Below are 15138 nucleotides of genomic sequence, written 5' to 3'. Positions count from 1 at the left end.
ATCCTCACTCCCTCTTTGTATCTGCTGCCCAGCCTAGTTTCAACTCCATGGAATAAGATACCCCTGCACCATCCCATCCCTTTTCCTGCTTCCTTCTGCTAGTTGAAGGCAGGGGCTATCTTTCTTTTTTATTAATTGTGTCCCCCAGCAGTTAGCACAGTACCTGCCTGGGGCATAGATACTTAATCAAGGCTGACTGGGTTGGAATCCTTGATTAGGTCTGGTCCCATCCAACTCCACTGAGAACCTGGAAACAGAGAGAGAGATCAGTCTTCTGTTTCCGCATTCTATGCAATACCCAGCCCAGGCTTAGGGTCACATATTTATGAAATGGTTAGAGGAAGCTCTGCACATAGATGTCATTCTTCTATCCATCAGCCAAAGTGGGAGTCAGAGGGAGTAGAAGCAGGAGGAACCAATGTGTTTGCACGATGAACTAAAGCTCTAGTTAGGGCAGGGATTTTGAACCTGGAATCTGTAAACTTATTAAAATTTTTTTTTCTATTTTCCTTCATAATCCCATGTATTTTCATTTTGTACTTTTAAAAACGTTGTTGTACCCAACCTTGAGTCACCCTCCATCTTGTCTCAGTCCCCACCATTTTGTGCTCCCTTCTTCACAGATGTAAAGTCTGGGTCCAAAGCATATTTTTTGTTCTGGGAAAATGAAACTTAACTATAGTCCATATAAGGTCCTAAACTGAGTATTAATCAATTGCATTTGTCTGCTTTTGTAACTTCCTGCTTGCATATGGATCTGATCATTACTTTGTGGTTTTTGTCTTTAAATACTCTGACTCTGCCCCTGCTTGGGGCTGTCTGATTTGAGTCTACACTCAGGACATCCAGGCCCTCATTAAGATCCACATTAAGGGGCAGCTAGGTGGCGAACTGAGTAAGAGCGCTGGCCTAGGAGTCAGGAGGACCCGGGATCTGTTCCGGCCTCAGATACTTAACACCCACACAAAAAAACTGGCCGTGTAACTTTGAGCAAGTTACTTAACCCTGATTGCTTTAAGAAAAAAAAAAGAAAGATCCACATTAAATTTATATTAAATTATGTCCAGGTTTCAGCTCGTTACATTTCTGAACAACAACATGATTTGGAGAAGGGGTCCAGAGATTTGGGCAGACTGCCTAGCACAGTCCATGACACAACAAAGATTCAGAATCCCTGGTTAAGGAAGAGTGAAGAGAGACACGGGGTGTAAGGCTGGACCTGTGACTGTCATTGTCTCTCTTCATCACCACTCCATCCCTCCAAACCCATGGCAACAAATGAGAGTTCACTTAATGCTTGAATATTTTATTGGGTGAAAACTACAGACCTTTTATCAAAAAACTCTTAGACTGCTCTCCCTTCCTGCTCTGGGGACCCTGGGCCTGGTCTGGAGGAGATGGTGGTATCTCAGTGCTTGGCCCCCCTCCTTTACCTAAGGCTGCTTGCTGCCCACCCTGCTTGCTTCCAAGATATCCTCATCATTCAGCAATAAAGGGGAAGGGGGAAAGAGAGGGACACAGAGAAATAACTAACAGCTCAATGGGCCAAATCTGCACCCCTAACCCCGTTCACTCTCTATGCTACCAAGAAAAGTAGAGAGGATGGATGGACACACTCATTATACTAGGTCACACCATGTGGGTAGATGCATGCCCAGAACGAGGGTGGGGTGGTGGAGGGGATAAATGGCTATCTAGGTTAATAATACTTCTTTTCTAACTGTCTCAAGTAGCCATGTTGATTTTCTAGTCCCTACCCTCAGAACAATCCTTGGGAGTTTGATTCTCGGTGTCAAATGGGCCATAGCAAGAAGGCCTGTTGAATTGGGTCATGATGGGAATGTACAGATCAGACAGGTAGGGGAGAGGCAATAGGGCCTGGAATGAGGTTGGCAAAAACACAAACTGGCAGCCCTACCCTCATGTTACAGCAGACTTAGGGCAACGGGCATGGTGAGCGCCATTCACCAAAGCTGAATCTCTCGGATTTCAGAGATGGTCTGGTTGGCCTTCTGGAGGGCCTAAGAAAGAAAAGAAAATCTTTGGGTCATGACAGCACCACTAATAGCCCCAGACACTCCCTGAGGATGGGGGCTAGGGGAAGGTCTCACATAGTATCAGTGGTTAGTTACCTTGAGCATGGAAGCTGCTTCATTTCGGTTCTGGGCCATATCTTCAGACTCAGTGAGCAGTTCATCCAGCTGGGCCTTGTACAACTGCCACATCAGCTCACTCTGCAGGTGGTCCTTGACATAGTTCACCAGGAAATGCATGACTGTTTTGGGGACACTAGGTTGGGGGACAGAGACCAGAAAGGCATTGGTTGGTAGTAGGTCCTACAGGGATGGGGGATACTCTAAAAGCAGGGAGCAAATGGCCCACAGGACTCTATAAAGAATGCCTCTTCCTGGGTTTTCCTAATTGAAAGAGTCCTGGTGAGTGAGGTCACCTGGGTTCCAGTCCTGGCTCCCTATGGATAATTTGCCTTTTCTGAGCCTCACTTTCTTCTTTCACAAAATGGAGGAAGGACAAGCCTTTGTTTTTCTTACAAGGATGTCATGAAGCTAAATGTAATTATAGATCAAACACGCTTTTGGAAATAAACCACTAGAGATCTATCAATGTCTGATTCCTTCCCACCTTGAATTGTGACCAGGTTGTTGGGTCAAGAGAGCAGCTCCGAGGCAGATACCCCTACACACACACGTGTGCACACAAACATATACATATATACGTACATGTACACACATACATGCATGTACACGTGTGCAAACACACTCCTACCTACCTGTACTGAATGTTCTTCCGGACGATAAGGAAGTAGGACTGGATCAGTTTGCGGATTACCTTACAGTCTCGCTGTTCTCTTTGACTCAGCTTTTTGGCAACTGGCAAGGGCTAGGGGAGGACACAAGAGGAGAAGGGGGTGCCAGTAAGAGGAAATAAGTCCTAAAACAGGACATTTGTGCACCAGTGTCCCACAGGCTGCCTGGGCATTATCTCAGTGGCCCAAGGTGGTGGTGGCCTATATATAGTCACCCTCTCCTTGCACTGAATCTCACTCTTCTCGGCAAGGTCTCTGGAGTAACAGTGCCAGTTTCAGCATTACAGCTATAAATAATCTTCCCTTATTTGAGGGGGGGGGAAGCATGAAGTTATTCTCCCATCACTACTTTTTTATATTTTTATTTTCAGTTCCAAATTCTTTCCCTCCCTCCAGTCCTTCCCCTACCCATCCAGAAGGCAAGAAACGTGATACCCATCAAATAGATGAAGTCATGCAAAAACATGCTTACATATTTGCCATGTTGCAAGAAAAATAAAGAAAACAAAAAAATATGCCTTGATCTGCCCTCCAAGTCCATCACTTCTCTCCCTGGAGTTGGGCAGCATGTTTCATCATGAGTCCTTTGGAGTTGGGGGAGGTCATTATGTTGATCAGAGTAGCTAAGTCACTCACAAATTATCATCGTACAATATTGCTGTTACTGTATACAATGTTTTCCTGGTTCTGCTCACTTCACTCTGTATCAGTTCAGATAAGTTTTCCCAGATTTTTCTGAAATCATCCCCTTCATCATTTCTTATAGCACAATAGTATTCCATTTCATTCATATACCACAACTTGTTCAGCCATTCCCCAAATGATGGGCATCCCCTTGATTTCCAATTCTTTACCACCACAAAAAGAGCTGCTATAAATATTTTTGTATATATACGTCCTTTTCCTTTGATCTCTTGGGGGTATAGACCTAGTAGTAGTATGTTCCCCCATCACTCCTAAAGATGCTCTAACACAACTTTCCTGTACTCCATAAACCTGGGGGGAAACATGAGATGGTACATGTGATCAACTGCAATTTGGACTTGTAAAAAACAAGGCAGTACCTGTCCTAAGGTACTTTATATCCTGATGAGAGGTGGCCAGAAAAGAATGTTTGGGGAAATTTCAGAGACAATGAAGGGAACCACAGAGAAGAAAAAGAGGTTTGCTTACTTACAGCATGGATAACAGGGCTGACCCTTGGCTTTTTTTTTTTAAACAAACAAAAAGGGAGACCATATCTCCACTCCATCATCCCAACTTCCCAATCTCTGTGGATGCTGCTGCCATTCTCTTGGTCACCCTGGTTTGGCCTTTAAAGTCCTCTTTGGCACTTCCCTTTCTCCATCTCCCCTGATCAGTTTCTCAGTCTTGTCAATTTCACCTTGTCAGTATCTCTTGCCATCCTCTACTCTACTCACACTTCCAATCACCAGAATTTAAGGTTCCACTACTTCTTGCCTAGAGCATTGGAATAGTGCTAATTGGTCTTACAGACTCCTGCTTTCTTCTTTCACATGAATATCAAAGCAATTTTCCTCAAGTGTAGGTCTGATTAGATCATGACCACATTCCAGTGGTCCTCCTTCAGTGACTTTCTGTTGCCTACAAAGGACAAAATGCAAATGCCTTATCCTGGTCCTCTACCAACTGGTTCCAACCCACCTTCCCAGCCTTATTTCACACTACTCCCCTATACAAATGCTCCCTCAAATATCTTGACCTCCCAATTTCTCAATTTACCTCTTTGCCCCACCTGAGTTATATTAGAGCTTTCCATCACATATAAATATTCTACTTCCATGTTCATGAACTCTGAAATTCCTTTATCTATCACAATCTCTTGTCATTCTAACCTCTACCTCTGCTTTGCACCCCCAAACCAAATTCTTTATCCTCACCATGATCTTCAATCCTTCCACCCCTCAGTTCTTCCCAGGTCATCACCTCTGCACTGGCTAAACTTGTGTCCCTTCCTCATTTTGACCCCTTGGTGAAGCAGTTCACCTTGACACTGCCCTCTTCTTTTGAGTCTCTGGCACCTTTACCCTATCACTGATCTTGTCAACTCTCAGCTTTGGATTACTCTCATCATCTGATGCCTTTTCTTCTACTCAAATGGTGCTGAATGAAGCCAGAGAAAATCATGAAACCGTTAGTGGGGGCCATTATAGGTTTGTGTTACATAATCTCAACTGGGCCTATATCAAGGTAATCCTTTTATATCTTCCTCAGTGACTCACTATCTCACTCACCACAGCCACATTTCCAAACCTTTTCATCCCTCCTCAAACCTCCCACAATTCTCTCCCCATCCTCTAAGCTGAGAACCTTGTCTGCTATTTCTTTTTCTTTTTTTTGGAGGGCAATTTGGGTTGTGACTTGCCCAAGGTCACAAGCTAGTTTTTGTGTTGTGTCTGAGGCTGCATTTGAATTCAGGTCCTCCTGACTCCAGGGCCAGTGCTCTATTCACTGAGCTACCTAGCTACGACCCCTTGCCTGATATTTCAATGTAAACACTGCAATCATTCTTTGAGAGCTCTCATTAAGATGGCTTTTGTGATTACTTCTCCTTCACTTGTCTCACATGAAGAGGTGGCCCTTCTTGGCAAGGCAGACTCCTCTACATGCAGAGGTCATCCCATCCCGTCCTGTCTTCTCCCATAGACTAGTTCCTCTATCATCCTCATTGACTCACTTGTCAATCTCTCCCTGTTTACCAGTTGCTTCTCTATCACCTCCAAACATGCTCCATTCTCAAAACCCTTCATTTGATCTACCCACACTATCATCCACACATCTCTCCTCCCTTTTTCTGCTCGAGTCTTTAAGGTCATCTACAATCAAGATGCTTCCACTTGCTTCCTCTTGTTCTCAATTCAACAGTTTGGCTCCTGACCTCATCATTCAACTGAAACCGCTCCCAATGCACTTTTGGTTGTCGAATTTAGTGACCTTGTCTGGTCATTTTCAGAACAGAAAGGAGGCCCAGGTGGTATTCTTAAAAAGGTGTGCTCTCTGGTAGATCACAGATTTGTTTCTATCAGAGCCTGGATGAAAGAGTCTACAAGGCCACCTTTGGCTACGGTTTTACAACCTCCTAATGCCAAATTCCATTTACCAAGTGATTCCATATTCCTTGTAGAGTGGGCATGAATATTCCACTGCCTAGAATGCTTTTTCCCAACTGTAACTAATGGTAATTAGCTGGGAGTCTGGTCTGCCTGAAGAGATTCTCTATAGCTCAGCCACCACTGTGTGACCTTTCAAAATGGTATTCCTGGATACATAAAGTCACTTGTGATGACCTCAACAAAGAGCAGATCCTAGAATTCCAGGGTCTACTGAAAAGGTCAGGAAACTGGCCTATTTCTCTTTCTCTGCAAAACAAATCTTTTGCCCTGACCAGGTTAAGAATGTCTAGTACAAATGTATAAGCAGCCTCTGGATTCCTACTGGGAATGGTGTCTGTTATTATTAGTGATGGATGTAGATTTTTTCTGGGTAATTTAATCATTTTATTAATAAGACCAGTATGCTTGATGTGGGATTTTGATCCTGGCAAAAGTATTCATGGGATTCTGTCAGTTAGTTCCCAAGGTCTATGTGAATGAAGAGTCTGAGACTCCATGGAAGGAGATGAGTTAGGAAACTGAATTGGTACCCAGAGCTCCAACTCAGGAAACATATCATTTTGCTGTACTCCCAGACTGCATGAAAGGAACTAGTTACTTTGTGGGCAGCCCCCAAACAGTACCTTTGTCTTTGAAAACCCAAGAGCAGAGAGCTCTGCTTCTGTTACCAGAGGCAACCCCAAGGAAAGCTGGTGTCCTAGATAGGTTAGAGGCAAGGAATAGGAACTCTAAGCTATGGGAGTTGAGCCATTTGGGACTAGACATTAGCAAAGTTTACCATGAAAAAAATCTGTGCTTGATTTTGGTGCTTCTGTATTTGGATCCTTTCTGAGGTAGGTCCAGCTATGCAGAAGACTACCCACAATGCATTTATAAGATGTCAGAGAGGCAGTAAGTGGCAGAGCTGGAACTTGAACTTGGGGACTGTGATTTCAAGTTGTTCAGCTCTTTCTTCTCCATCCTTCCAGCTTCCAAAATGTCTACTGTGTAGATGTAGATGTAGATTTTAAATTGTGACTTTATCTTTCTGTACATCTTTCTTCATAACATATAGAAGGATAGAGTCACAATTTAAAATTTTTATAGGTACAAAGGTTACCTTTCCTTTGTGACTAATCAAACTGATATAATTTACTTCATATATAGCTATAGTGATAAACTGAAGCCCTTTGGCTTTAAGAGGATCTTTAGGAAGTTTTTATAGGGGAGATAAACTTCCTAAAGATCCTTCCATCTCCACACATACCAAGACCTCTGCTGGTGGCAAATTCTGCAGCAAACCTTACTGGCTAGTTTTGTGTGTGTGGGGGGGGGGGGGGAGGTTACTGTCATAAAACTACTCATTTAAAAGGCAACTGCTACTGGTGAATGAGATGAATGAGAGATTCTGAGCAGTTCCCTTTTCATTCATTCCTGTGAACCCTCATTTCCCCTTCCCCATTAGCTTTGTAAGTAAAAAAATCCTTTGGAAAATATTGTATGCCTCAGAATTGCCCATGTCAGCCAAGAAAGCATGGTGTTAGCTGTATCTGTTCCAACTACAGAATTGGGGAGAGTCCCAAGGCCAGCAGGGAAAGCTGAACCCCTTCCACCTGGGTTTCGCTCTCACAAATGATCAGTCTGGGGCAATGGGACAGAATGAAATGGAGTAATTAGTGGAGGAACAGAACCCTATGACCTGTGTCTCATCAGCGCCACAGTTTAAGACTCGGAGCTATTCAGTCACATATGACAGAAATGAATTTCAACCCCAACAGATCTTTCCACACCCAGAGAAATCAGGCCCACCATCCCAGGTCCCAGCTGAAACCAATCTAACAGGTTGATGGCATGTGTTCGGATGGTGCTAGAGTAGACACATAACTGAGAAAATGATCTGGAATTCTCCTTTTCCTCCGGAACAGTTTCATCCCCCACTTTCTCATTCTTCCAGGGCCTAGAACCATTAGCCTGGCAGGTCTCACTCTGTCCAGGGTGGAGGGGAGGGAAAGGACAGGATGGTGATATTCAAGATGCCCAGTGCCAAGAGGGGCAGCATATCACAGAGTGGGGCACATGGAGAAACCTTATTTCATAAGCCTGATGGAAGCTCTAAAGAAATGGGGGAGGCAGGGACATGACAAATGCCCACCTTGTGGCCCCAGAAGAAAAATCATTAGGCAACAACCCTCTTTATTCTTCTTCAGGTTCACAAACCAGCATTTTCTATAGCTCTGAAGCTTAGAATAATCTGCTAACCCTTCCCACACTTAACAGAGCCCCTCTCCATCCCAACACTGGTCCTGTGAGCTCCTCAGCCTAGAATTCTGGGAAGGCTATCACGGTTCAATATAAGACAGGGCAGGAATCCCCCTCCCCCCAGGGACAGGGGGAAGTCTCCCAATTTGAGATTTTCCGAATTTCTTTTCGATCTTATACATAGTTCTTAATTAATAATCCCTCTTGAGTGTAGCCTTATATGGTTGTTTCTCACCTCCAAAAAAGGTAGGATGACTTGATTTCTTTAAACTTAACCTTGAACTTCGCAGAATACTAGGAGAGTTCAAAATCCTCTTAGATCCATATTAGATGACTGAGAATATGCCCAAAGAATGTCTTCAATAAGAAAATAGTTCCCAGGCCGGCAGAAACAGACGCAGGCCGGGAAGGCGCAGCCGGCAGAGGCAGGCCCGGAAGGGGCCTGATCAACTCTGAGGGCAAGTCTTCCCACCAACCACAAGGGCCACTACCAGGCCTATCACCAAAGGGCTGAGACTGGAAAGAGCAAGGTAAGAAACAAATACAGGGGCCCCTGTCCTGGACAGCAAACACTCCTGGGGCTACCACTTCATAGCCCAGAAATTAAAAAAAAAAAAAGCCCCTTTCAGGACCTTCAAAGACCAGGATGACAGAGTGAACCTCACTTGCTCCAAACCCCCCCTCTGACCCTGAAAACATAGTAACTCTTGCCCCAGGGCAAAACCCTCTACAGTAAAGGCTTGGGATCCTAAAGGAAGGGTGTGGCTAGGACCCTGCCTCAAAATGGGTAGAAAGCAGACTACAAAGACAAAGACTCTGGAGTCCTACTATCCTCAGAGGGAGGAACCAACCTCAGAGGGAGACAATGTGGACTCCACACCCAAAGCTGAAACTTCAACAGGGAATGGGTCCCAAGCACAGAAGGCTCTCCTAGATGAGATCAAAAGGAACTTTGAAAACAAAATGAGAGAGACAGAAGACAAAATGAATAATTCTCTCAAAACCAAAATAGCAGAATCAGAAAAACATTATAATGAGGAAAACATCTCTCTAAAAAGAAAAGTGTATGATATGGAAAAGGAGCTCCAAAAATTAACCAAGGAAAATGATTTGCTAAAAACTAGAATTAACCAAATGGAAACAAATAACTCTATGAGGAACCAAGAATTAGTCAAGCAAAACAACAAGAATGAAAAATTAGAAAAAGAGGTAAAATACCTCAATGGAAAAATAACTGACCTGGAAAAAAGATCCAGGAGAGATAATCTGAGAATCATAAGCCTACCAGAAAATTATGATGAAAAAATGAGCCTGGACAACATTCTCCAAGAAAAACTGCCCTGAGATACTAGAACCTGAGGGTAAAATAGAAATCGAGAGAATCCACCGGACACCTGCTGAAAGAGATCCCAAACTGAAAAGTCCTCAAAATGTTGTGGCCAAACTCCAGAACTACCAGATAAAAGAGAAAATACTTCAAGTGTCCAGAAAGAAACAATTCAAATATCGAGGGTTGTAGCAGCAAGCACCCCAAGCACGTATGGGTTTGCTGCCCATACAGGTTCTTGGATCTGCTTTGTTAAAGGAAAGCAACTCAAAATGGGTTAACAAGCTTACTTTAATCAGTCAGACTTATATCGTTTACCTTGTTCAGGGGAAAAAGGTCAGCACCCCAAACTTCAAAATATACAGACAGAATTATCAAGACATTAACAGATCAAGTAGACAGCTTTCCAAACTGTCCAACCATTACATCCATACCCAGTCAACATCTGGGTTTCCACATCTGGGTTTTTCAAAGCCAGGAGACTCTCAACAACGGCTTCCCAGAATTCAGATCAAATCACAGAACACTTCTCTAAGTGAGTCCCAAAACAAAGCTACACATCAGGGCTTATATAGCCTTCTCCTGGCTCAGAGAATGTAACAACCTTATTGACTCACTGGCCAATCAAGAAGTATCTACTGAAAAACAAGCCTCCCTCCCCAGGCTTCAGGTGCACGTTAGCCTAGGGGCAGGGAAGATCTTTAAATCTGCATTTCCATTACAAGGGTCCACAGTGAGGATTGCACAGGATTTGGCAGCCTCTACACTGAAAGATCAGAGGCAGTGGAATACAATTTTCTGGAAGGCAAAAGAGCTCGGGTTACAACCAAGGGTCACATACCCAGCGAGACTGAGCATATTCTTCCAGGCAAAGAGATGGTTATTCAGCGATATAACAGAGTTCCAGACCTTCTTGATAAAAAAGCCAGAACTCAATGGAAAATTCAACCTCCAATTATGAGATGCAACAGTGAAAAAGAAATCAAAGGAATCAAATTAGGCAAAGAAGAGACCAAGCAATCACTCTTTGCAGATGATATGATGATATACTTAGAGAATCCTAGAGAATCAAGTAAAAAACTACTTGAGACAATAAATAAATTTGGCGAAGTTGCAGGATATAAAATAAACCCACACAAATCCTTGGCATTCCTACATATTTCCAATGAAATTCAACAGCAAGAGATAGAAAGAGAAATACCATTTAAAGTTACTGTAGACATTATAAAATACTTGGGAATCTACCTGCCAAAACAAACCAGGACCTATATGACCACAACTACAAAACACTTTTCACACAAATAAAGTCAGATCTAAATAATTGGAAAAATATCAATTGCTCGTGGCTGGGTTGAGCTAATATAATAAAAACAACAATTTTACCTAAATTAAATTATATATTTAGTGCCATACCAATTAATTTACCAAAAAAATACTTTATAGAGCTAGAAAAAATAGTAACAAAATTCATTTGGAAGAATAAACGATCCATAATATCAAGGGAATTAATGAAAAGAAATGCTAGGGAAGGTGGACTAGCTATACCAGATTTCAATCTGTATTATAAAGCAGCAGTCATCAAAACTACTTGGTACTGGTTGAGGAATAGAGGAGTGGATCAATGGAATAGATTAGGCACAAGAGACTCAGAAGTCAATGACTATAGTAATCTATTGTTTGATAAACCCCCAGACCCTGGTTTTGGGGATAAGAACTCACTATTTGACAAAAACTGCTGGGAAAACTGGAATATAGTATGGCAGAAACTCGGCATAAACCATTATCAAACACCATATACCAAAAGCACGTCTAAATGGGTGCATGACCTAGGTATAATGGTTGATACTGTAAGCAGTCTCCTAAAACAAGGAATAGTTTACCTATCAGACTTGTGGAGAGGGAAAGACTTTATGACTAAACAAGAATTAGAGAACATTATAAAAGCTAAAATGGATAATTTTGACTACATGAAATTGAAAAGTTTCTGTACAAACAAAGCCAATGTAACCAAGATTAAGAGGGAGGTGGGAAATTGGGAAAGAATCTTTACAACCTATGTCTCTGACAAAGGACTCATTTCTAAAAGATACAGAGAATTGAGTCAAATTTTATAAGAATACAAGTCATTCCCCAATTGATTAATGGTCAAAGGATATGAACAGGCAGTTTTCAGAGAAAGAAATTAAAGATATCTATAAGCACATGAATGCTCGAATTCACTATTGATTAGAGAAATGCAAATCAAAACAACTCTGAGGTACCATATCTCACCAGTCAGATTGGCTAAGATGACAAAACAGGAAAATGACAAATGCTGGAGAGGATGTGGGCAAATTGGAACACTAATACATTGCTGGTGGAATTGTGAACTGATCCAGCCTTTCTGGAGAGCAATCTGGAATTATGCCCAAAGGGCTATATATACTTTCATACCCTTTGATCCAGCAATACCACTCCTAGGGTTATATCCCAAAGAGATCATAGAAATGGGAGAAAGACACATATGTACAAAAATGTTTATAGCAGCTCTTTTTGTGGTAGCAAAGAATTGGAAATTAAGGGGGTGCCCATCAATTGGGGAATGGCTGAACAAGTTGTGGTATATGCATGTTATGGAATACTATTGTGCTATAAGAAATGAGGAGCAGGCAGTCTTCATATTTACTTGGAGAGGCCTAAAAGAACTGATGCTGAGTGAGAAGAGCAGAACCAGAAGAAATTTGTACACAATTACAGACACAACGTATGTGTGATGACCAACTTTGATAGACTGGACTCTTCTCAGCAATGCAGTGATATAAGTCAATCCCAAAAGACTCATGATGGAGAGAAATAATGTGTATCCAGAGAAAGAACTAGAAAGCACTAAGTTTATATCCAGGTGGAAGCAAAATACCTGATCTTTTTCCTTCTCTTATTTGGATTTATGTCCTCTTTCCCATTTCTCATTCCAGCTGGGACAATCCGTCCTTATAACCTGAACTAATGTATAATGTGAAAGTATTTACAGATCCCATACTTGACTATATGCCGCCATGGGAGGGAGGGGAGGGAGGGGGACAAAATGTGAAACTCAAGGAATTGTGGAATTGAATCCTATAAACTAAAAGGAAACAAACAAATTAATTTTAAAAAAATAAGTAAATCACTTTCCAAAGGCAAAAAAAAAGAAAGAAAATAGTCCCCAGTCCAACAGATTGTTTACAGTGGCTTAGCTGCAAAGAATTGGAAATATCTGACATGTCCAACAATTTAGTAATGGCTGACCGACCTGAGACCATGACCGATTGGACATACTACAGTGCCATGAATTGATGACAATTGTGAGGAAAATAAATAGCAACTTATCTGAAATCACATATAGTAAAGAAGACAGACTCAAAAGATCATATTATTTTAGCACTGGATGGGCCTTGGTGGCTTGAAGAAGATTCTCTTCCACAAACTATGGCCAAAAGGCTATAAAATTGCTTACACCCTTTGACTCAGCAATACTACTACCAGGTCTATACCTCAAAAACATAAAAGAAAAAGGGAAGGGGGGTGGCTAGGTGGCACGATAAGTAGAGTGCCAGTCCTGGAGTCAGGAGGACCTGAGTTCTAATCTGGCCTCAGACACTTAACACAAAAAAAGCTAGCCATGTGACCTTGGGCAAGTTACTTAACCCCAATTGCCCTCCAAGAAGCAAAAAGCAAAAAAAAAAGATATTATAAAAAGGGAAAGGACTTATATGAACAAAAATATTTAGCGCAGCTCTTTCTGTGGTGGCAAAGAATTGGAAACTGATGAGATGCCCATCAACTGAGGAATGGCTGAACAAGTTATGATATATGATTGTGATGGAATATTACTGTGCTATAAGAAAGAATTTCAGAAGGACCTGTATGAACTGATACAAAGTGAAGTGAGCAGAACCAGGAGAACAATTTATGTAGTCACAGTAATACTGTAAAGATAATCAACTGTGAAAGACACAGTAATTCTGATCAACATAATGATGCCCCACAACCCCAAAGGGCTCATGATGAAACATGCTGCCCACCTCCAGATAGAGAACTGATGGATTCAGAGAGCAGATATGCATTAAATACAAAATACACACACATATTTATATATATATTTGGACATGGCTAATGAAGGAATCTGTTTTGTTTTACTGTAACATTTGTTATGTGTTTTTTTCCCCCTTGTTTTCTCAGTGGGGGAAGGGGAGGTCGGAGGGAGAAAATGTGGAGCTAAAAGCAAAACTGAATTTAAAAAACTTTAAAAAAGAATAGGAGTAGCTAGGTGGTGCAGTGAATAGAGCACCAGCCCTAGAGTCAGGAGGACCTGAGTTCAAATCCGGCCTCAGACACTTGACAGACTTACTAGTTGTGTGACCTTGGGCAAGTCACTTAACCCCAATTGCCCTGCCTTCCCCTCTCCAAAAAAAAAGAATCATTTTCAAGAATGTACCCAATAAATAGCTTTTGCTTGAAGATTTCTGAAGAGGTCAAACCTGTTGTCTCAGTATATACATGGATATCAACTACGGAAAACTGATACATAGGTGTACATATAAACACCTGGATATAGATATAAACTTACATGTGCATACACAAACAATTATTTAATCAGAGCAGCCAAGGCACAGTGGCTAGGGAACTGGTCTTGGAGTGAAGAAGACCTAGCTTTCAATCCTTCCTCTGACACATTCCAGATGTGTGACTCTGAACAAGTTATTAACTTGAGTAACCCAGGAAACTGTTAGACTATAATTCACAGAGTAAGGATTGCTTAGTATGAGATTCCTCATCAGGAATCCCAGAGCCAGACACATTCATATGAACTGACTGCAATATTTCCAGGGTCTGGAGTTTTGTCTTCCCCAATACAGATCATTATCTCTTTCTAACTCTTTAAGAGTTGCTGTGGCCAAAAGCCACAGTCCCCCGGGAATGACCTCCTCTATGAATTGAGTTGGGTCGGTCTTCAGGCAGCTGTGTTATCATCCATCACTGGGCCAACACTTGAAGTTAGTGCAGTTTGGTGGGGCCTGCCAGAGCTTTCAATCCCTGGGGACAACCTTTAAGAAGCCAGAGGCATCTAGAGACTTTATACTTGTGTGAATGACAAAGGTAGTGGCAGAGTACACATAGAGGAGGAGCTGAGAAGACAGTATTGCTATTTCTATGTTGAACAGCTTCTCCTCCCAAAGTTTTAGTCCCAAATCCACGGTGAACAAAAATACAATTACAAAACCCTTGTAAAAATATGAAGGGAAACTGAAATAATTGAAGGCCTATATACTGCTCATGGTTGTGCTACGGCACCATCTAGGTTAACTTACACATTCAATTATATACCAAACTATTAATCAATTATTTTATAGAGCTACACAAAATGTCACATAATTCAACTAGATGGTTACAAAGCCTAGAATATCCAGGCAAACACCAAAAAGAACAGGAAAGAAAGGAACACAACATCTGCATACTTCCAATGATCTTGTAAAGCAGCCATCACCCAGATGAGGTGGTGCTGGTTCCAAATAGAAAAGGAGATCTAGGGGCAGCTAGGAGGCCCTGGTGTCAGGAGAACCTGAGTTCAAATCTGGCCTCAGACACGTTACACG

At 42.0% G+C, this 15138-nt stretch overlaps 1 protein-coding gene across 1 annotated transcript in view; it reads right to left on the bottom strand.

The window, feature by feature from the left end:
- Positions 1 to 1429: 1429 nt before the first annotated feature.
- The window catches only part of LOC138142699 (dynamin-1-like protein), a gene marked incomplete at its 5' end in the record, with an annotated part of 50078 nt that continues 36369 nt past the window's right edge, over positions 1430 to 15138 (bottom strand). Inside the window, 5 exon segments of the mRNA XM_069063808.1 lie at positions 1430 to 1475; positions 1969 to 2021; positions 2133 to 2289; positions 2789 to 2898; positions 7747 to 7923. Of these exon segments, the coding sequence (XP_068919909.1) occupies positions 1430 to 1475; positions 1969 to 2021; positions 2133 to 2289; positions 2789 to 2898; positions 7747 to 7923 (543 nt within the window).

Source organism: Petaurus breviceps, unplaced genomic scaffold (assembly GCF_028583685.1).
Source record: "Petaurus breviceps papuanus isolate PSGF00001 unplaced genomic scaffold, PetGlider_PUasm1.0 90601, whole genome shotgun sequence".
NCBI classification, from domain to species: domain Eukaryota; kingdom Metazoa; phylum Chordata; class Mammalia; order Diprotodontia; family Petauridae; genus Petaurus; species Petaurus breviceps.
Note: the sequence above shows the minus strand (reverse complement) of the source record. Positions and strands in the feature narration are given on the sequence as shown.